This window comes from Thunnus maccoyii, chromosome 12 (genome assembly GCF_910596095.1).
Source record: "Thunnus maccoyii chromosome 12, fThuMac1.1, whole genome shotgun sequence".
NCBI classification, from domain to species: Eukaryota; Metazoa; Chordata; class Actinopteri; order Scombriformes; family Scombridae; genus Thunnus; species Thunnus maccoyii.
In genome coordinates this window covers 7,476,127-7,500,439 of record NC_056544.1, presented here as the reverse complement: position 1 = coordinate 7,500,439, position 24,313 = coordinate 7,476,127, and the positions used below count along the sequence as shown (strand labels likewise).

General features: G+C 44.2%; 2 protein-coding genes across 8 annotated transcripts; both read right to left on the bottom strand.

Annotated features, from left to right (window-relative positions):
- Positions 1-1,121: 1,121 nt before the first annotated feature.
- On the bottom strand, positions 1,122-19,821 carry chd8 (chromodomain helicase DNA binding protein 8). Of its 7 annotated transcripts, none has more exons than XM_042429433.1 (40): positions 19,693-19,821; positions 18,710-18,772; positions 17,562-18,625; positions 17,058-17,369; positions 15,728-15,841; positions 15,124-15,623; positions 14,903-15,014; positions 14,162-14,368; positions 13,920-13,988; positions 13,760-13,815; positions 13,541-13,658; positions 13,240-13,323; positions 12,939-13,076; positions 12,634-12,755; positions 12,118-12,361; positions 11,861-12,037; positions 11,516-11,659; positions 11,253-11,351; positions 10,875-11,034; positions 9,595-9,805; positions 9,204-9,399; positions 8,857-9,027; positions 8,427-8,717; positions 8,034-8,254; positions 7,652-7,854; positions 7,342-7,498; positions 7,153-7,242; positions 6,943-7,046; positions 6,609-6,732; positions 6,273-6,348; positions 5,799-6,070; positions 5,403-5,635; positions 4,435-5,094; positions 4,240-4,343; positions 3,889-4,110; positions 3,521-3,616; positions 3,294-3,407; positions 3,024-3,125; positions 2,838-2,942; positions 1,122-2,264 (listed from the first exon to the last, which is right to left on the bottom strand). In XM_042429433.1, exons 3-40 carry the CDS (start codon positions 18,522-18,524, stop codon positions 1,893-1,895), a joined length of 7,743 nt encoding a protein of 2,580 aa, XP_042285367.1. In that variant the 5' UTR covers positions 18,525-18,625; positions 18,710-18,772; positions 19,693-19,821; the 3' UTR covers positions 1,122-1,892. The 7 variants fall into 7 exon arrangements, with proteins under 7 accessions (XP_042285367.1, XP_042285361.1, XP_042285363.1 ...); XM_042429427.1 differs by having other exon boundaries at positions 4,240-4,346; positions 19,693-19,820; XM_042429429.1 differs by having other exon boundaries at positions 4,240-4,346; positions 17,562-18,622; positions 19,693-19,820.
- Positions 19,822-21,330: 1,509 nt separating this feature from the next.
- Positions 21,331-23,262, bottom strand: cbln12 (cerebellin 12). The gene is made up of 3 exons (XM_042429515.1): positions 22,977-23,262; positions 22,148-22,267; positions 21,331-22,061 (listed from the first exon to the last, which is right to left on the bottom strand). Exons 1-3 carry the CDS (start codon positions 23,247-23,249, stop codon positions 21,864-21,866), a joined length of 591 nt encoding a protein of 196 aa, XP_042285449.1. The 5' UTR covers positions 23,250-23,262; the 3' UTR covers positions 21,331-21,863.
- Between the last annotated feature and the right edge of the window lie 1,051 nt (positions 23,263-24,313).

Sequence of the window (24,313 nt, the reverse complement as noted above, 5' to 3'; positions counted from 1 at the left end):
AATATATGATCTACTTTGTTATTTTTTCCAAAGAGATGGAGAAAAAATGCTTAAATTATTTTGTAAGTGGGAAGTACGAGCAAACAAAGAAGCCATGAAGGCAGCACGATTCAAATCAATTCTCTCTCGGAGCCATGTGTCATACATATTTAATCATTTAACTCAGTATTCATTGGGTTACGGTACTTAAAAAATATTTTAATTTATTTCTAAACTAATGATCGACACTTTTAAGGGTGGCGATTTTAAAGACGTGGATTTTCATTCAATTGATAAAAGTCTGGCTGCCGTAAAGCAGGTTAGAGGACCTTTGGATATGAATGAACGGCAATATCTGCATCGCCAGCAGGATCGCACTATGAGGACAATGTCTTACCTCGAGCTTTAGGGTTTAGTTTGTTGTATCATGCCATTTCTAACAAATAACAAAGGCATTTAATTTATCATTATGATCCATTTTTTTTAGTGAAACGTGGGATTGTGTTGCCCGGAGTCAAGCCTTTCAGGCAGAAGGACCCCCTTTCAGGATGTGCAGTATACAAACACTTAAATCCCTATCATGGCCCATCGTTTGAATAAAGGCACAACCCTTCCCCAAAGATAAAAGACCTTTAAGTTCAAGTCAAACCCCACTGCTTTACTACATTTTCTATACATTAAGCCTCGCTGGGTATCAACTATTGTATTTTCTCGTAAACAATTATTTTCTGGCATTTAACTACACTCCCCAATTAGGCTTTAATATACATGTGCTGTCATAAAAGTATAGTGATTAATACCAATTCAGTCTAAAATGTAGAAAAACAGATCAATAACATCTCAGCTGCCATGTTTCAGAAAGGTTACAAATAAAAAAGGTAGATCAAGTGATGAAATACATAATGAAACAGTAGCTTTGTAAGACAGGCCCCTCTGTTCCCTTAACTTTATTCTAAATTTGTTTGTAGTACTGTTCCTATGAAGTATGAATCAGTAAGGTTTGCAACTTGTAGTTGATGATAAAATTGAAGCCTAAATTTTAAAAACTTAAGCTCTAACACAATATTACAGAAACAGACAACCAAACAGCAAACCTTACCGCTCCTGCTTGGTGAAAGTCACAATAATACACACAAACTTGCTTTCACTGTAGATTGCTGTTATTCATATCACAGATACAGTCAGATCATAAAACAAGAATAGTAACTCATTGCTGTCATCTTTGCACCATAGTACACAATTGACCAGCTCTACATTGTACAATACACCCATCCTCCTAGCACTGCTTCAGTAACTAATACGCCACTTTCCCTCTCCCTCCCTCCCTCTCAACCCCCGCCCCTCCCATAGAGTGAAAACAATAACAGTACATCCACACACTGGATCCCCTTGTAGTTCACAGGCTCGTCTGGACACAGAGGATATGACCAAACAAGATCAGGGGATTGTGGGATCTGGATTCAGGCTCTGCTCAGTACACATGTCCAGTTTCATGTAGCGCAAGAGGACTGGTATTGAGGTTCTTAGATAAGAAAAGGGTATCTGTACAGCAGGAGTCCCCTTTTGGTCACGGCTGGGAATGTGATGGGAATTCATAGATTTGGAGGAAGAGGAGGAGAATGACGAGTCATGAAGTAAGAAAGCTCAGCTTTTTGCCATTTTGTCAGAGGTTAGAGAGGAGGACTAAGGAGAGAAAGATGGAACACGATTCTCAATGATGAAAAAGAAAACAGATGGGTGCAAACCTGCTCCTTTCATGGAAAAAAATCCTATATAAAATAAATGAATAAAAGTAGCAACAAAACAACACATTCATCCATAATTTGATACATAATATGGTAAAAATAAATGATGAGGAATAACATAATTCATTTCTGAGAAGGGGACTAAGTCAGATGTGTTGGGGGGTTCAGTCAATCCTCTGAGCTAGATGAGGAGTCAGAGTCCTTCTGTGCTATGATGACATCGTCCAATAGGGCTTCTTGATCCGAGCTGTCATAGTCACCTTGGGAAAGGCTGTCGCCACCCTCCATTTTAACATCAAAGTCCGGACTGGTGAGGAAGTGATGGGAGTTCTCCAGGTCCTCCTCATCCATCATGTAGGCTCCATCTGAGACCAGAGTCTCCTCTTCAACTCCGTCCATGTTGGGGTCTTCAGGGGTGGGCTCTGGAGTGTGGTGATGATGGTGGTGATGGTGGTGGTGGTGATGGCGGCGCCGGCTTTTCTTAGGGATCTCCGAGTGCTCGGTCAGCAGTCGGTGGAAGAAAGTCTCAGGCAGGAAGCCCTGCAAGAAGGATCATTTTTTATTAGACAGAGAAAGTTGATGGGTAAAAAAAGAACTGTGTGTTTTTCATAGTTTTTCTATTTTCTGATGCTGTGGTGCAATTTCATGGTCTTAAAGAGAAATGAAATAATATTTAAAGTGATAATTCAAATCAATCTTTATTTAATTTTTCTGATATCGATTCACAAAGTCCAAGATCGATCTTTTAATTTATGGCAGAGACATCGGCCTTTAGGCTTGGTGATGCCTTCAGTGGAGTAGCTCCCGCCACGTTCGACGAGATCTGGCAACGAGATCTCGTTGTGCTCTCGTAGCCACATCTTGCTGAGCACAAGGTTTTGTTGTGCTACATCTCATTGAACATGGTGGCAGCTGCTCTACTAAAGACACCGCCAAGCCTGTTGCACAAAAGCTTTTTTCTTGATAGTGACAGCTTCAAGAAAACAAATGCCTGACGCGCAGCCCAATGTCCATTTTCATGCAAAATGTAAAAGCAGAGCATTTTCTACTAGACAGGATTAGAAAGAAGAGTGAAGAAACACTGCATGGCAAAGAAGTGTTTTGAGTACGTACAGAGTTACGAACAGTTTCAGACCAGTCGGGTGCTACAGCATTATCAGGATTCTCCTCCAGGTATTCCCTCAGGTCTTGCAGCATCGGACAGAAAGCAGCTCCGACCTGCAGCGGAGAAACAGTTTGAACAACCACACAGCCAACAGGTCCAATCGAAATGTGTATTATACCAATTACAAGTCTCACCTTCTTTCCTGTCCTCATGTTAATGATTTTGACCTTCTCACTGCCTGTCAAGGCTTTATCTGCCCTCCTCCTCCTCTTCCTCTTGCTCCTGTTCACAAGAAGCTGTGAAAACAAAACAAATGATGTGATAAAGCAGAAACAGTTCAGTAGTTGATGTTTTGTTTCCTAATCAGCCTCAGACAAATGTCTGTTTACAAGCCAGGGCAATATCAATTGACGCTTGATGAAAAGTTGGTCCTATCCCATAACCGATAAATGTTATGAAAGTACCTCCAGCATGTCTCCCTCCACTTCATAGTCTGGGTTCTCCTTCAGCCAGGTGGGAGGGTCCCTGCGCCGAGGAGTTCGCTCCAATGAATCATTGAGTCCATCTGGGTCTGATAACTAAAAAAAAAAAAAAGGCAGACGGAAAAAAGTTAGAAAAATAAATCCACTGTGGTTTTGTTATTGCATTCAAGTGTGTCTGTGCTACCGAAAGACACATGTAAACCTAATACCTCTTGGTCCTTGCGTCGCTTGCGGCTGCTGCTCTCTCCTCCTGACCCATTTGGCATCAGGGCCTGCTTAGAGAAGGTCAGCTTCAGTCCCTCCTCCTGAGAGACAGAGTGGTCTCTAATTAAGCCATGAACTACACACCACAGCTGCATCTCATACTGCCTACTTTGGATTTTAAACACTAAATGAAATTATTTTAACAGTACTAAAAGTAGCACTAAAAACCTCTAAGATGTACTCACTTTCAGTTCCCCATAGTTTTTTTTAAAGGGTGACATTTAGTTTTGCTTCCAAGTATAACAATTATTATCTTTCACAGAATTGCTACAGAAAATCTGACCTACAAATCCAGTGTTCAGTATATTCTCACCTTGAGGAGTTTGACAGTGAACTCTCCGTCTTCTCCCTCAGGCCCAGGGCCACCAGGTGTGCCGGTGGGTTTACGGATCACCCTCGTGTAGGCCATCTCGTCTCCCGTCAGCTCTGAGCTGGGGTTGAGCTGAGCCTCGGACACGTAGCGTCGACCTGAGGGCCACTGACCAGTCAGCACCAGCGTACACAAACTGTCCAAACGGTTGATCAACACACGGTCCTGAGACAAAAAAACAGAGTCCCATAAGTTAGTCATTCACCACCAGAAGATCAAGACATGGTTTCCTCCTTTAGGCAAAGCCACCTACACAAGTCTAGACTTACATCCTGTAAAAAGAACATGAATTACCTTGGGCCAATCCACTCTGAGAGGATCCGGGGGTGGAATGCCGTCCTGAGATGGAGTCATAGAGAGTAAACTGTTATCTTCATCCACGTCACACACCTTCATACCTGCTGAAGAAGAGACAAAACAGGGAAAATAATTAAAACTTGTTTTCATACTTGCAGTGTTGAGAGTTTTTCTCTTTAACAGCCAGCTTACCTCCTTCCCCCTCTTCCTCACTCTCTCCGCTGTCATCGCTGCTGCCTGATCGCTCAGAAGACGACGAGCCTGAATCAGAATCTGAATCTGAATCCGACCCTCCTTCTCCGCCGCCTTTTGTTCCCTCTGTTCGTTCTCCCCTGGCCCGGTTCCTCTTGAAGCTCCAGCCCGGCTCTCGCACCTTGCCGTCATGGTGACTCAAAGGCGTGCTCTGCAGGGTAACACCCATTTCACCTCCAAGCAAGTGGGCGACCTCTTCAGGTCCCTCCTCTTTCACACCGGGCACTTCCTCCTCAGTCTTTGGTTGGCTGAGGGGCATGATGGGCTGCGCCAGTGGTGGAGGTGGTGGGGGGGCCTGCTGGTTCTGGATGAACTCTTCACGGGCCTGACTGAAGGTGAACTGTGGGTCTGAGAAGATGGAGAGCTCGGTGCGGCTGACGCCGTGCAGCGCGGCGCCCAACATCAGCTGACGATCGTGGTCCGGTACATTCCACCAAGTGGGCAGCTCAGAGCTGGGTGGGGCCAGCAACAGGCGTTCCTCCAGGGAGAGGTGGGGCAAGACTCGCTCACGCAGGCGACGCAGGAGGCTAATACGGTAAAGTGTACGGGAGGCACGCTCTTCAGTGATGGGGGCCACAGTCTGGGGGGTCTCTGCTGTATCTGGGCAGGATCAGAGTAAGAGCAGTTACGATTATGTGTCTGTAAAGTCAACATGCTCCACTTTTATTAAACTGCCAAAAACAGGAAAACTGTCATTGAACATAAGAGTATAAAAAACCTGGATTTATCAAAAAAGACCTATACACAAATATAGGAGTCACTGGTTAAAATCAATTTGAGTAAACTGTAGCCACCTACCAACATAGTGTTGGATTCAACATCACCAAAAATGAAGCATCTACCACTGTTACTGCTGGTTAAACAGTATAATTCCACCCTATACTGACAACACGTGCAGCAGTAGTTACCTTCACTACGGCCCGGACGCAGATGACAAACCCTCCGGCACATGGCAACAAAAGAGCGGAAGTATCGACTGAGGCTCTCGTCAGTTTTTTTATCCAGACGAGCAAAAGTACGGAAGCGGTTCCAGTCAAAATCAGCTTCTCCGCTCTCAGGAAGACCTGGCTCCTTTTTCATCCTTTCGACACCAAAAGTTGATACCACGCGGTAGAAGTCGCATTCCTCCCTACGTGTCCACCTGTGAAAAACATAGAGAGCAACACTCTTTGACACTGGAGCTGGAATGGAGAGCATCACCTGGTCACACACTTTTTGGCATGAAATTTGCATACGGTGAACTTAGAATAGGTGGCAGAGTGTGAACACACAGCCTTTATAGAAACAGTGTAACGCCAGGATACCTTTGCTGCCGCTCCTGCCGTGCAATCTCCTTCAGCTTGCTGGCTTGTTCGCACCGCCTGCGCCTGCGGTCACCCTTTGCCTCAGCTTCAATCTTCAGCTGCTCCTGCCTGTAGCTGCGCTGGTAAGCTGTGATCAGCCGCCGTAACCGCGCCGTAAGCGATGAGCTGGAGGGCCATTCGCACGCACCGCTCTGGCTGGATATGCTTTCTGTGATCACCGGCCCTGTCTTGTCTTCAACAGAAATCTCATCGTCCACGTTCATAGAGTCAGGCTGGAGGACGACAACAACAGCATTAACAAGATCGAATGGAAACTGATTATTTAATTCCTCTCTAGGCCATATTTATAGACAGGTAAATGGCAACATGTACAAGTGATCTGATAAATAATTTCCAAAATATTACACCATGTCTATGCAAATAGTCTAGTGCTGACAAAACCCTGCTGACTGTGAATGTGGCTGAGATTCGTACCTCCTCGTAAAGATCTTTGGCGTGTCTTGATGCAGGCTTGAACTCAGGGTCCTCTGAGTATTTATCATAGTCAGCTCTGTATGACACAAACAATAAATCATCATCAAGCAGGAAAAGGGTGAGACATGTCCGGTATATGTCATGCATGTGTCATGAATTTAAATTTAAGACTTTGACCATTTTAATTCAACTTATAATGACATACAAGACAAAGTATGGAACTGGCATAAATGTGAAAATGTCTGCAATTTGAACAATTTACGATGTTTGTTATAAGGTTAAGTAGTAAATAAGGACAAAGGAAATAAACAATAAGGCACTGTTAGCATCACTCACTCGTCTCCAAGCTCGGCATCACCAGTGTGCTGCTCGGCATCGATGGCTTTGTCATCAGGCCGACCAACTCTCTCCAGGAAGCAGAGACAGGGATCAGCACGCATGGTGGTGTACATCTCATAACCTAGTAACAAGAGACACAATCAGAGCAGTTACATACAAAGACATGCTCTACAGATTGTGCAAAAACATTTTCCAGATCTGAGGTGAGGCCATGCGAGCGGCTTGACAAATAGTGTACGTATCACATACGACAGTGGTGGTGAGCATGGCCACCACCGACAAGAACAAGAAGAATTAAAAGCCCTCACCCTGCTCCTATAACGTTACCTACCATGTTTAAATACACCCGCCAGCAGTGAGCGGTCTGCCTCAGTATCCCACCATGCTGCCGGTACCTCCTGCTGCTCCATCTCAGGCATCCAGACATCAACATCCCTGAAAAAAAAACAAAAAAAAAAAAAAACATGGTTTAATGTGTATTAGTGCACATTACAGATATTTTCAGAAAGTGAGCCTTGTCTTGATGTAATGTATTATGTACCTGATGTCAGCCCCTTTCAGGACAGAGTCAGCATGTTCGCCAATCACTTCCTGTTTCAGGTAGTAGAGCATACGCACCCTCAGCAACACCCTGAAGGAGGAGAGGAGGAGTTTTAACGTAGAAACATGGATGAGATTACACATGGTGGACATACATAGCAAAAACACAAGATGACAGGGCTTCACTGACTTGTTGCATTGGTGCTTGAGGTGTTTGCGGTAGCTGTCATCAAGCAGCAGGGTGTCTGGGTTGTACTTGCGGATCCACTCCACCTTCTGTACATCAAATGTACTCTGGGCTTTTACCCTCTTACCCTTCCTGCCTCTTGGAACAGGGATGGACAGGCCTGGGCAGAGAAAATAAAATGTCAACAAACAACATAAACCATGGAAAATATCACTTGCACAAGTTAAAATGTCTGTAGTTTGAGAAGGCTGACTTTCATTAATTCACACATGTAGCATTTAAGATGCAAGCGAATCCATGCGCAGCTCCATACCAGAGTGGTTAAGTAGTGTTTGGGGTTCACGCCCATTCTCTGGCGGCGTGATGAGCTCCCAGATGAAACTCTTGATGTTCTCATCTCCACGGTAATGGAGCAGACAAAATACCAAGATGACACGACAGATCGTCTCCACGTCACGCTCGCTCAGACGCCGCTTACACCTGGCGTGGGAGAGGATGTCCCTCCAGCGACCCCAACTGGAGAAGAAAAAGGGTGAAAAATGTAGAGTCAGACTTTAACCCATTAAATCAATTTTACTGTTTAGGTGGAAGATGCATGTGATTTGGAGAAGAGGAAGCTAAAACAAATATTAAGTCTTGAGAAAATGACGATGTAAGAAAACTGGTGTGACTCACTATTAACAAAGTCTACATACCCATAGACAAGCAGGTGTTTTTCCACCCGGAAACAGTCGGTGCGGCCGTAACCACCTCCGCTGTGGCGGTCGGAGCGCCGGGAAGAACGCGACTGTCTGGAATTGGCAGGTGGATACTCGTCGTCACTGTCCAGATCAGACAGTTCTCCTCCTTCACCTCGTAAACTGGAATACTGACGGGTCTGCTTACGTACTCTGGGAGTGTCGATCACCAGAGTGTTCTATGAGGGAAGGAGTAACGCTTTTATTAGTAGTGAATTCAATATTACTCCAAGCAATATATAACATTTAATATAGGAACTTACATGAATCAACTAGATCAAACACCAGTAAAATCTACATTATGCATAATAAGCCTAAGTTGATCTTCACAAATAAACATCATAGATTTACCTTTCGGTTGATGGAGTCCATGTCTATGTCAGCCTTCTTGGCCCACTTCTGCCAGAATTCAGGGTCATCGAGGGCAATGTCATTACGGTTCTCAGAGGCCACAAAGCTGGCCTTGGAGAACGTGGAGCCCTTGCCCTCGCTCTCGATGGTGATGGTGGTGGCTCTTCGCTGAAGGATCTGGTCAATGTCCTCCTCGCAGAAGCGACTGCCCTCATCATTCTCATCCATGATGGCTGCGTAGGCCCCCTTCCTCAGCAAGTCCTCGATCTCCTTCTTGGAGAACTGTTGTATCTGTTGAAGGTGAGCAGGAAGTCATTTACACAAGAGGTACAAACTGGATTAAGAGAACAATTTTTTGAGAATAGATGATTGACCAGGCTAAAAACATGACCTTGCAGTTCATGAGTTAACTATTAGTAGGTTTTCTTACCCCGTTGACGTTGCTGTCTTTGTTGCCACTCATGCTCTGCAGGACAGCGCGGTCCAGACCAAGCTTGAGACTTGCTTTATCCAGCATCTCCCTCTCATACGAGTTCCTGGTGATCAGACGGTAGACCTTGACCGCCTTAGACTGGCCAATACGATGACACCGTGCTTGAGCCTGAAAGAGGAAAAGAAGGATCAAAAGAGCATCACATGCAGCTGCTAACATTAAAAAAAAGTGTTGAGCTGTTAAATGTAAAAACATACATGTGAATGAGTCTGTAAAAAACACTGTGTGTATGTAAAGATGCATGTTGTTCTTGTGGCCTGATTTAGCACAGTTGAATCTTGTACCTGCAGGTCATTCTGAGGGTTCCAGTCAGAGTCAAATATAACACAGGTGTCGGCAGCAGTGAGGTTAATACCCAGGCCGCCAGCACGGGTACACAGCAGGAAGACAAAGCGGTCTGAGTCAGGCTTGCTAAAGCGATCGATGGCAGCCTGTCGTAAGTTCCCACGCACCCTGCCATCAATTCGCTCATAAAGGTATCTGTAAAAATGAGTTGAAACACCTCATTAACTTCTCCACGTAATATGCTCAAGACAATTATGCCAATACTTGTAAAGTTGTTTTTTTTTTGTTTTGTTTTTTTTAAATCATCAATTGCACTTGGCTTTAACAGATAATTATATATATTGATTGTTAATTACAGTTTTAAATTCAAATACAGCTGGACCCTCCTACCTTTTGTTGATGAGGTAGTCCTCCAGAATGTCTAAGCAGCGCACCATCTGGGAGAAGATGAGCACTTTGTGGCCACCAGCTTTGAGGCGTGGCAGCAGTTTGTCCAGTAGCACCAGCTTGCCGGCCGACCGAATCAGGGCCTGCAAATGGAAGTCCGCGGCCAGGGGGTCATACACCTCCCGCAACTCCGCTACGATCTTCTCCTCCGCGCCTGGACAAGACAGAGGAACAGATATAATTTCATTATGCTATCCAAGCTTTTACCGATACAGGAAGGAATGGCACTAAACACTTGAAGAGCCTTACACAGGATTGTGATACACATTTGCTACTGAAACCCATCATCATCAGCTTGTATAAAATATTACAGTGACATTGAGAGTTCACTTTGATGTTTTTGAAGTGCGGCACAGCTACAACATGTCATCAGAAAGTGTATTGTTTGAGCTCTTAGTCTCTCAAAAGTAGATACACCTAACAGCAGTCAAGCTGAATGTTAACTGACAAAAACAAAAAGTACCAGAACAAATCTGCATGACATCTAATTTATCTCTGAATAATGCATTACTGTAAAAAGTCTGGATTAGGCTTTTCACATGTGATCACCAGAGGAATCACTGTGCTACAACTTTAGCCATTGTTTTCCTACAGACTGAGCAACATCCGTTCCGCTCACTCAGAATTTACATGGTCACTGGCTTTTCAAAGTACATCCAATCATGTTAGCTGACTGAGAGGCTTTAATAATGAAGGTTGTCTCTCCAACATTTCCAAAGAAAGATATACTTGTTAATTCAAAAGTAAGTGTGTATTGCTTTTTGTCAGCATTAATTTGTTACACAGCAAATAAAGGATGCAGTGACTTAGAAAGTTGATCTCTCAGCACTGTCCAAACCTGCAGTGAGTGCAGCTCAGACTGCTTATTATGTGTAGGCAGCTTTAAAGGAACACTCAACCTCTGATTTAATGTCAGCTCATTCTGAGAAATGGCTCTAAATACATCATTACGAAAAACTGTTGTCAACCATTCCTGGAATTGCTCTGTTCCAAAGATTATATGGACAGTACAGCACAATTCAGTTACTTTTGGAAATACATGTACAGCTGTACATATTTAAGCCTAAATATAACAACAAAAACACAGACACAAAGATGCTCAGTACAAGCAGCTAAACATCTTCTACCCACTGTCATTAATGCTTTAGGAAGGAGGTCACAGCCAATAAATTGAAAGTTAACATTGCTGAAGAAGACCATGAGTAAATACTGAGATGCCATACCATTGATGAGGTAGGGGTGGTTGCAGCACTTGCGCAGCTCCATCATAGTGTTGAGCAGGTTGGGGACATTGCTGTTACTGTTTGCCCCTAAACTGAGGAAACTGAAGTTCCTCTCCAGGATGGCCCGGTAATACTTCTTCTGGACATCCGTCAACTCAACCTGATAGGAAAAATAGTCAATAGACAATTCACCAGAAATCTTACCACACAGTATGTTAAAGGTATTTGTGTTTTGAGTATTTATTGTGAGATAAGGTGCCCTCTAAAGCCAATCCTCTTTTAGCAAGATGAGAAAGACAAACTGTCATCTCATTTATGTCCTGAAGAACTCCAGACATAGCACAGTTTTACAGAGAATTATGCACCATTTATACAAACCTCTATGATGGTCTCCTGTTTGGGTGCCAAATTCTTCTCGACATCCTCTTTGAGCCTTCGCAACATCATGGGTTTCAAGATGGCTTGCAGCTTCTGAACCTGATGGGCCGATACAAAGCACATGCTCAGTGACAGCTGAACATTACAAGTTAAATGTGCAGATATGAGAGGAGTCGTGTAGATTTAAAGACAAAGAGAAAAAAGATTGATAGGCATGTGTGAATCCGAGTTCATCAGTGCCAAGATAAGTGTATATTTTGTACCTGTTCCTCCGTTTTGAGGTCTCCAAAGTCTCTGAGGAATTCAGTCTCAGAGGGGAACTGAGTAGGCTCCAGGAAATGAAGCAAACTGAAGAGTTCCTCCACAGTGTTCTGGAGAGGAGTGCCCGTCAACAGCACCTTGTGTTCCTGGGAAAAAAAAAACACACAACACATGAAAAAATGAAGATGCAAAGAGAGAGGAGAGGAAGTAGTGGAGGAGGAGAGTTATAAAACAGGAAGAGAAAGATGCACAGAACAGAGAGGAGGATCTTAACTATTCAGCAAAATGTTTGCACATTTGATCATTGGTTTTATTCTGAAGTATACATTCTGCTGCAATCAACATACCAGGTCCAACATCTTCAAGCTGTCCAACAGCTTGCAGTTGCGATTCTTGAGGCGGTGAGCCTCATCTATGATCACACAACGCCAGGCGATCTCCCTCAGCTCCGGGCAGTCAGACAAAACCATCTCAAAGGTTGTGATGAGGGCGTCAAACTTGTACGCACCCGGGATCAAATGTTCCTGTAGACAGAATGCCAATTTCCATTACACATGTTCAACGTAACTAAAGTTAACAAACAACAATCAATCATTAACTCCACCTTCTCATCCTTGCAGTACATCTCATACTGCTGGATCATCTGTCGGCTGGCCAGGCTGCCGTGGTAGACGATGGCATTCATGCTGGTCCACGTGGAGAACTCCCTCTCCCAGTTGGTGATGGTGGAGAGGGGAGCGATGACCAGGAAGGGGCCTTGGACGCCGGCAGCGTACACCTCAGACAGCAGTGCGATGGACTGGATGGTCTTCCCCAGACCCATCTCATCTGCCAGGATACAGTTCTGCCTGAGATACAAGAAACAGGAAGTGTGAGTACTGAAGAGTGGGAGGAACAATTAAAAAGCATCATTTAATGTGGACTTTTCGATTTTACCAGAATATAGATGACACAATGCCTACTTCATGTTGTCCACCTCATATTGTGCTCTGCTACAATCCTAAAGTTGTTACTGCTACTACTTTAATCACAGCACCATGCCCAGTTTGACTGTGGCTCTTGCACTTTGCTACATGTGACCATGAAGTGTCGTACGTACGTTTATGGGTGTGATACATACCTGTTGTACCAGTTGAAGAGCAGCCAGTTGACTCCCTCTAGCTGATACTCTCTGAGAGTGTTGCCATTCTTGTACTCTCTGGTCTCCTCCAACTTCTTCCATGAACTGGCTTGAGGTCGCACCTGATGAAAAGGACATGGGGGGGGAAAAAATGAATAGGATGCATGATGACACAGGAAACAAATCTCTGCTTGTCAGGTTACACAGGCCACAAGGGTCCCCAGTTGTCCCGCATTAGATTCAAAATGCGCAGACAAACAGGTGATTAAAAACTACTTCTGGTTATCTTTCACTTGACCACTCACCGCTCTCTTCAGGCGAGGTTGTCGGTCTTGGATTTTGCTGAACTCTTCAACCTTGCCCTCGTCAACATCCTCCTTCAGCTCCCAGGTGGCGTCTTCATAAGGCAGAGAGCACCACTTCACCAGGTAGTAGATAACAGGCTAGATGGAGTGAGGGGGGGAAATATGAACTCAAATATTTAACTATTGCAAACCTGCTACTATGGGTCATATTTCTCTAAGATTATGCACAAGAATTCAGCTACATAGCCAAGAGAGAACAGCTGATCTCCTTTGTCCTGTTGTAAAAGGCCTGGTCTCTCACCTCGCCATTGTCCTTGTCCACACTATGGGATACATCCAGGATCCTGTCCACCTCCATGTAGTCTGGATTGAATGGCTCCTCATCCTGAAAAGAACCACAGGGTCAGTACAAATACCATATGTATAAAGTTATACAATAGCTAAAGCAGTATGAACCCTCACTGTGCTGTTCTACTCAAACATCCTCTTAAAAAACCTTAAGGTAGAACAACTTTAAGTGCATGTGGTGGTTAAACTGCAGAGCCATTTTCTGCAATCAAGCTTTTAAAAATTTGAAGTTTCAATCCGTGTTTCCCTCTCACCTCCTGGAACAGGTGCCTCATCTGCGCGTGCTTGGTCTTGAACCTCTTGATCTTTTGATGGATCCTCTTATCTTTCTCCAGCTGCTCCAAAGTGGCCCACTCACAGTGTAAATATGAACTGAGAACACAAGAGTGATGTTTTAGTTGAGTACTCATCTCTTCAAGCAATTAAAAAAAAGTGCCATGGCCAAAGTTATTGATTGAGATATTGAGACTTACTAGTTCTTGTATTTTACAAAGAATTCCTCAACATTGGTGTATTGGCCTTGGGACACCTTCAAGAGAAAAAACAATTTTTTGTTTTTTTTATGATTCTCAGAATTAAATCAAATAAATTAAGGAACAGCATTGGAACATAATGTAAATAGAATAAACATACTTCCTTCTTGGTTAATCTCATAGAAAGAACTTTGTCTACAATTGCGGCGTCTTCTTCACTTGGGTTTTCCTGTAAAAATAAAAACATCGTACATTTAAAATGATTGCAATATACACACCTTCAACCTGACGCAAATACACAACATCATGTATAAATGAATAAACAACCCATTCTAACCAACATCCATCTCATGATAGTCCTTCATTCAATCTCACCCCAGAAGAAAGAATTATGTTTCTCACCACAAAGAACTGCATGCTGGGCAGTCCGTCACCATCCAACTCCATTTCCTGTTTAAGCTGCGCTGCTGTTCCGCCACTGATGGACGCCACGGCTACCGCGGTTGTAGTAACATCTACGTCTTCCTGCTCATCCTCGTCATCCGTTATCTTAATATCCAAGTCCTCTGTGTACTTCTTCCTTTTCACCACACGATTGGAGCGCCTCTTCTGCTCAGAGGAGAAAGGTGTCAGTTAAAATTGTTTCTCTCTTACGTTCAAGCAACAGCAGACACCCATATATCCATACATGACAAATTACATAAAATGAGAAGGGTCTTTTTTTATTAAAACATGATTTCTAACCATTAGCATGTCCCAGCAGATAAATGGGAGTCTGCAAACACTCTCACAGGGCTCCAAAATGACCTTGCCAACTACCTGCCAAACTGGCTTCTGCAGGGTTACACTGGAGAACTAGTCTACAAAGCCTTCTCGTTTCCATTCTTTCTGTTAAACTAGAAATGTTTTGACATTACAAAGGTAAGAACACACTTGCTGCTAATGAATACAACCCGCATGTATTGCTATGCAGAAACATCAAAGCTTGTCATGTATTAACAAAGGATGAGCTTAAAAGACAATCAGCCTCCAAAACAAATGGCTGTATGCTCTGTTATTTGTTGTGTTAAATATTAATAAGATCAGGGGGAAATTTCCAAAAGTGTAATGATCTTAATTGTGTGACCATGTATGTTCTTGTACCATTGTCATGTCATCCTCCAGCGCAGCAGGTGAGGCGGGGCTCAACTCCCCATCAGAGTGGTCTGAGGACGCATTCCTCTTTCTTTTCTTGGCCCCCACTAGAGTAATAGTGCTGGCGGAAGGATGGAGGGAGAGAGGAAGGGCAAAGAGATAGATAAGCATCAACAGGATGATAAATATAGTTTTCTACAAGACTACCTTTCCCAGCATGCATCACTTACTTTGTCTTAGTTTTGCTTTTGCTCTTGTTCCCAGCCCCGGGTATTACTGTGCCTCCAGCTACTGTGGCTGTTCCTCCTGGTGTCTTCACTTTGCTCTTTTTGTCAGCCCCTCCTGTGGTTTTGGGTGTCACCCCTCCAGCTACAGGACTTTTCTTCTTGCTCCCTCCTCCGCTGGTCTTTTTCTTAGCAGCAGACACCACAGTCAAAGTGCCCCCCATCTCTGGAGAGGTCTGAGTGGATGGAAGCTCATCCTGGTTCAGGACTCTGGGCAGGTTCTTCTCGCCACGTGCTTTGGCTCGGGCTATAGCTTCAGCCACAATACGGTTTGCCTTCTCTTGTTTGCACAGGATCTCCACTCGTCGCACAGAGGCAGGCTCGCCAGGGGCCTTGGTGATACGGATGGCCTGGGATGGAGTGGTTGTAGTGGAAGGGCCTGCGGTCGACGTGTTGATGACCTTCACCACTGAGACTGTTCCGCCAGCCGAAGAAGCTGCACTTGTCTGAGAGAGGAGAATGTTTTTTTAAGTTTGTCGGATTGTATTTAAATAAAACTCTAGTCTCTCTCCAATGTATAGAAAATATCCATGCACATCTAGAGGTCTACCTGTGGCTGGAGAAGCATTTTGAGCGGCACTGCAACTCTCTGTCCTCCTTGGCCTTGGGAGATCTGCAGCACTTGGGGGCTGCCAGTATTGCCAGCTCCTGAAACCAGTTGGTACTGTACGAGTGAAAGAAGAGACGGGTCACAATCTGGTTTTTGAAAGATCTTAAAAAGCTAACTTCAGGTTAGATAACACAGTTAAGCATTTATGTGATCTGGGAATTTGGCAGGATTTTCAAGAAGACATTTTTGGAAAGCTGCTTGTTTGGCATCTTCTCCACAGTCAGATAGGAGTGATATGAATTTCATCACTGTGTGTCCAGTGCGGAGATTAGCCCAGGATGCAGCTTTGCAGTTTTTTTAACAGCACCTTTGACAGAGATAGGTTAACTTTTTTCCCCTCTGCATCAAGCCTTTCTGCCAAGCCAGGCTAAACACATCCTGGATCAATCTCTGTTCTGGATGCACAGAGATGAAGCTGATGTTAATCTTTTCATCAAGCTCTAGAAGCTCTAGGTAAAATAGCAAACAAGCATATTTTGAAACTGCTGCCATATTACTTTAAGATCAGCAATTTAGCAAAAAAAAAAAAAAAAAAAAAAAAAAATCCAAAGATACGAGGAATATTACTTTGAGGACATGTAACTTTTAAGCCGATAAGCCAATAATTCATTCAAGTGCTGAATCTGATCTAAGGAACACAATTTCTACTGCTGTCTTTATCTCCATCTTTGTTGAGAGCCCCCCCCCCCCTCCCTCCAAACACTGCATCAGATATTCAAAGAATCTAGCTTTAACATCAATTGCTCATGGATACTAGTTAGCAGAGCCAATGTGGGAATTTTCATCATCAAATCATTTGGACTGATCTGTTCTGGCCATACATTAGTAGTGTGATTGGACATCTGAAACAAGTAGAACCAACTGCTCCAGTCCAACACAAATGTTAGCAACTAAAATATTAGTCACATAAAGACACATTTGTTGTGGTAGCTGGGGAATTTTGATGAACAGCATCATGTCACAGGGGGTCAGATTGCAGGGGGCAGTTTGGTGATATTACTGGGCACTGGTTTAATCTGAGATGCAGCCCAAAATGCTTTGTGTTGCATCTTTGCAGTAAAGTCTTGGGAGAGCAGTTGACTCCTTTTACTGCATCATTACCAACTAACAGGCAGTTCAATGTTTGACAAGCATAGATTAGTATGTAAAAAGGGAATATCAGAGCTCAGAGAAATTTGTCACAAACAAGAGAATAATAAAGCAAGACAGAGTGTGCCTCAGAAATGACCTGGAACAGGTTCATCCAAACAGTAACACATTACTTTCTCACCTTTACTCCTCCTTGTTGGTTGGGCTGCTGCTGAACCTGCAGCTGAATTGTGAGGACTTTGGGCTGCCCTCCAGCCTGGCCTGCAGCCCGGGCCTGGGTCAGGGCTGCTAGCTGGCTTCCCTGGAGCACCAGTTTGCCCCCGGGGAGCTGACCCAGTACTAGTCTAGCTGGGGCTTGGGCCTGTTGCCCCCCTTGGGCTGTCTGAACCTGTGTGACCTGCGGCTGGGCTGTAACAGCTTGACCCGCTGACACAGCAGTGGCAGCCTGGGAGGGCTGCTGGAGAACCAGAGTGATCCGTTTTGCTTCGCCACCCTAGAATCATATACAGAGAATTAGACTCATTGTGACAGTTAGGAAAAGTCTGACCTTATTTTACACCTTGTGAAACTCAGCTACAACCCTGATATAAAACCATAACACCACACCAAACATCACCCGTTGTGCTGCAGCTGTCATGGTGACACCTTGTGGTCTGCCTGCGGTGGCAGAGGAGGTGGCGCTTACCTGTGTTTGTGCCTGCATGGCTGGCTGGAGCTGCACCTGGCCTTGAGCTTGAACCTGGATCGGAGTAGCCTGGCCCTGGGGCTGGACTTGGACTTGAGTCTGGCCTTGAGTCATCTGTGCTTGGGCTGGGATCTGCACCTGAACTTGCTGGCCTTGCGTCTGCTGCACCTGCTGGGGCACGGAGGTGAGCAGCACCTGTTTCACTGGCCCGTTGGGAGACTGTAGCAGCCTCTGCACCCCTGCAGCACCCACCTTGACTGGAGTTTGTCCTGGGCTCGCCTGGTTCAAAACTGTTCCCCCCTGTAATATGGACATGCCAGGTTTGAGAGGAGTGCCAGACAACACACGGATGACCTTTCCGCTGGTCTGGCCTGCGGCTCCGGATACAGTCTGCAGCACCTGGGCTTGACCCTGGGGACCTTTGAGAATGACAATTTTACCACCAGCTTGCTGTGTGATGGCAGCTAACTGCTGAGGAGTGAGCTGGTGAGTTATCTGTGTGAGCTGCTGTGTGGGGGCGGTGGTGGTGGCCGGGGACGTGGAAACAGTCAGAGGTGAGCTCAGCAGGACAGTGCTACTGGTGACCACGCTTGCGTTGCTGACAATGGGTATGGTGGCCTGGGCTTGGATTTGAGGTACAGTATCAACAGGGGCAGGGACTACAGTGGGAGCTGCAGCTATGGAAACAGTCTGAGCAGGCGCTACTGGCACCGGCTGCTGCGCGGGGACTTGAACGGGGGCAGGGTCAGGGATGGCAGGGGCTGCTACAGGAACACCAAGGCCTTCGCTGACCGTCAGCTCAGGTGTGGGCTCCGGCTCAGCTGGTGTGTCCACCTGGCCCAACGCCAGCTTAAGTGCCTCCTCCACAGGGTCTGAGGAGCCCTGAGAAAAGGAGTCATCCGGGAGGGCATCCAGGTTAAACAGGGGTGTGTCCTCAAAGAGGTCCATGATGGGATCTGCCATCTTGCCCCCTCCACACAGGGAGACGGGCACAACGTTAGACACACTCCGAGATGGAAGCTAAATAGTAGTCGTCCAGATCTTCTCAATATTTAAGCAAACTGCTGGAAATAGAGGAGAAACACAGATGTCAATGATGCACAATTTCATGACTTTGACATTATTTGAACAAAAGCTGTACTGCTTACTAGTTCCAGCCAGTTTCACACCTGAAGGTTTGGTGTGTCTCATTCAATGGCCAGTTCAAGGGTCTTTAAGAGTACAAAGATAAAAAGAATAGAACAGAAAGCTTTACAAAAGTGGCCCTATAAGGCAACCCTGTATACCTCTCATTATTCATTTAAATTTAGTTCTGAATGCATGGAAAAGAACACACTTAAGTTTCCTAAATCACAACTTTCATATAAACACACTTACATTCAGCTTTTTAAGAGCTATGAGCTCTTACCAAGTTTACTTTCTCTATGAGTCAATTCACATCATACCAATAATTTATGTAACAGCAACGAAGCGAAGAAAAGTTTAACGGACACTAAAAGACTCACTTCATTGTCACATATTTTGTTTTGGCTGAATATAACAACTAACTCGTGGCCACCTTGTACAGACAAACTATCAATGTGCTGTTACAGGTTTAATTCTGGTAAAAACAAATGACTAAAAAAAACAAAAGCAGGCAGTTTTATCAGTTATATATAAAACCAGAAAAGCTGAAAAGAGTTGGTAGTGAAGTCAGATGAGAAGGGTGCTGATGCTGGAGAGGTAGGATGCTTTCCTCTCTGGTCGTATTGCAGTCTTTCTCACAAAAACCCGTCGGCTAGCATTAGCTTGTACCGCGACCAAGATGTGCCTCTTACAAAAGCGTGAGTGGCTCCGAACACATCAGGCTCATAAACACGGTGTATTGTGTGTTTTAGAGCCGCTAGCTCGCTTCTCTGTCATTTACTACCAACCATTCATCCTACCGGACTCCTTCAATCTCATCAACAAACCGGACCAAACCAAAGCAACGTGCCACAATAACCACGTCCCCGTCAACGTTCAGACACGACTTAGGCCGCAATGCTGTTTCGGTTGGTCCGCGTCTGTTTTTCGGCAAAAACACCTGTAAATAACCATCATGTCCACTGCCTTAAGTCTCTCAGTAATAATTTCGGGGTGCTAAATTTACCTTTGCATCGACACACATGGCTTTCTCCGTCTCACAACACTGTACGATTACAGGAAACGGCCAGGGAAGAGCAGGAACTAACATTCTTGCCAGAGAAAGCGTAGAAAGCGTGCCCCCTCCTTACGAATGCTATCAAACCTTTTTGATTGGTCGGTTATCGCCACAGCCGGCAGCATACGGCAATCTCATTGGCCGAACCAGCTATCAGTCACGTTATACGGACGCTACTGTGGGCGGGATGAGTACCGTAGTTGGGTTGAGAAAACAATAAATGCGGCCTAGCTGAGCTCATTTGACTTGGGTTGATCTTCAACATCGATGTTTTTTTTTTTCTTTTTTTTTTTTTTTTAACTGAGATATATGCTCATATATGAGAGAGCACGAGGGCTTGTAGAGCTGACTGGAGAAAAAATAAACGAGTGTTTCAATAATCTCGAAGGTATAATGGAGGGCACAAGCACCACAGGCCCATTTGTGAATGACACCGTCCGTGTTATTACACTGACTGCAGCTCAACAATTAGTCCATATTGATATAAAAATGAATGGAGACCCCTCGTGATATTGCTCTGTTACTTCATAGAAATATACATCCACCTCCTGTGAGCACATTGACGGATTTTAGTCGTTTCATACTATGTTTTTAGATCCTAATTGCCAGCTTTCCTCTGGGTACCAATCTGATTATTATTGGCGTGCTTGCACGGGTGACTCACTTGTGTGTGATTTGGTGCCCTCTAGTGACCCCAAACTGAAACATGATTATTAGCTGTTATGGCTTTATTCGTGACAAATAAATGTTTTATTTGTTACATTTTCAGTTTTTATTCTAAACATGGTCAGATTACCCTGCTATAGAGGCACCTGAGCAAAAAACAGGCCCCTGTTAACCCCCTTATTCCCTCCACTCTTTGTGCATCGTGTACAGCCCCAATGCTGTATGGTAAACTGATAAAACACAAATTAATTTAGGAATATACCAACACAATTAATGTCTTGGTTATCTATTTCCAACGAATACTTAAAGGCTTGTCCTAAAATCATAATGGTATGATTCCGATTATGTGGGAGTGTATATGAGAGAAAGAGGGAGGGAGAGAGAGAGAGAGAGATGGTGGTCATGAACCAGAGAAGCGTAAGTGACTACATGTGACAGTGCACCACACTTTATCCATGGCAGCCCTGCAGAGATGAGCCGGCCTGTTCGCCAGAGCCTCCATCTGTCTGCGGCCCTGCGAAGAGTATCCACTATTCACCACACTTACACTCTGCCCCATGCTGCTTTGCTTGGTCCATGCCAACACCAACTCTGCTGGTGAGAGCTATATTTACAAACAGCTGCCATGGCACTGAGTAGACCACCATGAGAGGGAGGCGAAATACTGTTTTGCATGAGCAGATTAAACTGTCACACCCCTAGCATATTACAGTGTAAAGTCAATTATTTCAAAATCGCATAGAGCCAAAAAAGTGATTTGTTTACAGATGAAGTACTGATTCATAAAATATTGTCTCATAATATATTTGTGGAAACCAATTAAAAAAGAAATACTGAGTGAACTTTAGATGGTTTTATTTTAATATTTTGTCCTAAATAGAAATTTCTGTGTAAATAAACATCTGGTTGCAGGAGACAAACAGGCATATAGAGGAGCATCAGTCATAAGACACAGCAGAATAAAGGGCAAGTTTGGCAAGTTTGTAAGCTACACATGATGCCATGTGGAGCACAGCAGTGTTTCAAACATTATGAATTAAAGAAAAAAAATAGAGGTTTTCACATAGTCTTTGCACAAAAGCCCACATTGCACATGGCTACTTTATAATTTTGTCACAATTAAATATCTCTTATACAAACCCAACATATATATTTATACACAGAAACAGCAAATTAAATCCACAGACAAATTATTTTTATTCAATATTTTACTCTCTTTCTGCCATTTCTTTTTCTCTCAGATGAGAAATATCTTAATTTGCACAATTTTCTCTACATTTTTGCAAAAACAAAAACATCCTTTCATGCGCTATATAAGGAGTTACAGATTGAAGCCTTTCTCTCCTCCTACCACTTTATTCCCCATTTTTTGTTATACCCATTCTCATTCCTGCTCCATCCAATTCCCTCATATTACCCTTACAAGACTTCAACCTGCTCTCCATCCACCTCCCTCACAAGGGGAAGACCAGGAACCCAGAGAAGGTGGAGTACTTCCAGCCTCCCATCAGGTTGCCTCTCTCCAATCTGAGGTAGGCCTTGTCCCCCTTTTCCATAATCACCAGACCGGCATTAGTGGCAGCTTCTCTAGTCACATCCTGGTCCCCAGCGAAAGCTGAAATCATCGGCCATCCATTCACCATCAGGCTGACCTAGAAGAGAGGAAATAAAGAGATAAGGGTGTGCATGTTGATCCACTGGAATCATAAATATAACTTTCATAGCTGAGCTGTCATACCTGAATAGTTTGTCTGTTGTAAGCCTTTACAACATGGAAGTTGAAGCTGTACACCCCTCTTCTTGGTGCCAGGAAGACGCTGCTCTCTTGGTCAAAGTGAGTTCCCACGTTCACCAAGATCTGAATTGACAGCATGACAGGGAGAGGAATGAAACAGGCAAGATGATATGTGACATGAATCTGTAAGGAGTATAAATGATATGGCAACAAAAAAAAAAAAAAAGTCTTCGAAGACGAGTGAAAACCAAGATTTCACCTGCTCGACTCTGTGTCACTTGCAAATCCACTGACGTTTGGAGACCATACGGTGTTTTTATCCCCATGGACTCTCAGACTTTTGAGTCATATTTTCCATTTCCATAAAAGCCCAAAATTTCCATGAAAATGAAGCCCATGCATCACGTTCCAATGGTTTTGTGGACAGACAGCTGCATAGTCCACAAAGCTCAGTATTTACCTCATTATGATTTTTTCTTACTGTCAGAACAGTCTAATCATATGTGCATCTTATTGGCTAAAGACTGACAAAATGCCAGGATTATTCTGTACCAGTTGTCTGGAGAAAACTGATCGACATTGTTACATAGTCGTAATGGAGCTGTAAAAAGACATTCTGTTCAATAGTTAGGGAGAGGTCTGAGATGAAATAAGGGGACAGGGAAGTCTTCCAACTTAAATAAAGTTTTCACATTTATCAGGAACAAGCAGATACTCCAGTATACTTTTATATTGGTGTGAACTAATTTTGCCATCTCATCTCCAGAATAAGCTTTTGTTAAACTGTAAAATAGCCTGATTTAAAGACACATATCAGCAGTAATATACTCACACTATCAAAGTAGATGATCATGGTGCGGTTGCTCATGTCTGTGGGCTCATGGTTGGTTTGGCGGCTGGCGGAGAAGGCCACCCGGCCGCTGCCGGACCGGACAGACATGCCTAGGGCGTTACCAGCAGGCTCAGATGAAGGTGTGGAGTCACACACGACCAAGCATTTCCCCTCAAGGATGATGGGCTCTGTGTCATTCTGCCCCCTGGACCCCAGAGGTCCCCACAACAGGAGCACACCCAGCAGTATGGGGAGCTCTGACCCCGGATGCATGACTGAAGCTAAGACGTTAAATATCTCTGATTGATTCTACTGTGGAGAAGTGTCACTTTGGACAACCTGAGATGTAAATAAACATGCTACGGTAAAAGAAATTGTCCAAACAGCTCTCTGAGTGCAGAGTTGATTACAGCAAATCTTGACCAGTGGGGTTTAAATAGAAAGACCAGAAAACCTGTTCTAACCTTTCCAACTAATGCAGTTTTGACCTGTACCATCAAAGTACAATACAATACGGCAATAAAACCAGCAGGTGGGTTTCAAAATCACGTAATATTCAGACAATACTCAGAAGTGTTCATTGGCCATAGCTGTCAATCATTGCCTTTTTGTTTTTCTGTCAAGATGTCTTGTTTGCCCCCATAAATCCCAAATGTCTTCAGTTTACTACGTGCTGGTCAGTTGCTGCGTCAGAAGGGGCCAGAATGACAATGACAAATAGACCTTTTGGACTTTTCAAGTTGATTTCTTCAGCAAAAAGCCTGACAAGAAGGCAGAAGAGAAGTATCTGGGGATGGGAAGAGGGAGTTTGAAAAGATAAGGAACAGCAAAGTCAGTGAGGGTCCGAGGTTAGACTTTAAAGTGAAGGAGAGGAGGATGATGGTGAGAGATGCAAAGGAGAAGTGGGGGGTGGGTGGAGGAGGAGGGGGGATAGATGAGGTAAGATTTTGGAGCGCTGACAAGGGAAGGATGTGAGACCCAGAAGGGAGTGAGAAAGAGAGAGAGAGTGGGGGAACAACTCCACTGAGTGACCATCTGTCTTTTACACATACCCCCCTCCCACCTGACGCCGCTCTACATGCAGTTCCTCACACGACACACACGACACACTCTCTCACTTGTGCTTTTGTTTCACACTTACAGACGCACGTAGAGTTGCTGCACATACAAAAATGTCAGATTTTGCATTCATCTTGTAGCTTTTCTGTTATCTTAACTAATTGAAATTAAATGTCAGTCAGCAATTTCTAAAAATCATGCGATGTCCAGTAAATGTTTAAATACTTGGCATTTGTCTTTGATCAAGATGAGCGACAGCACGTGTAAAAACATCTCAT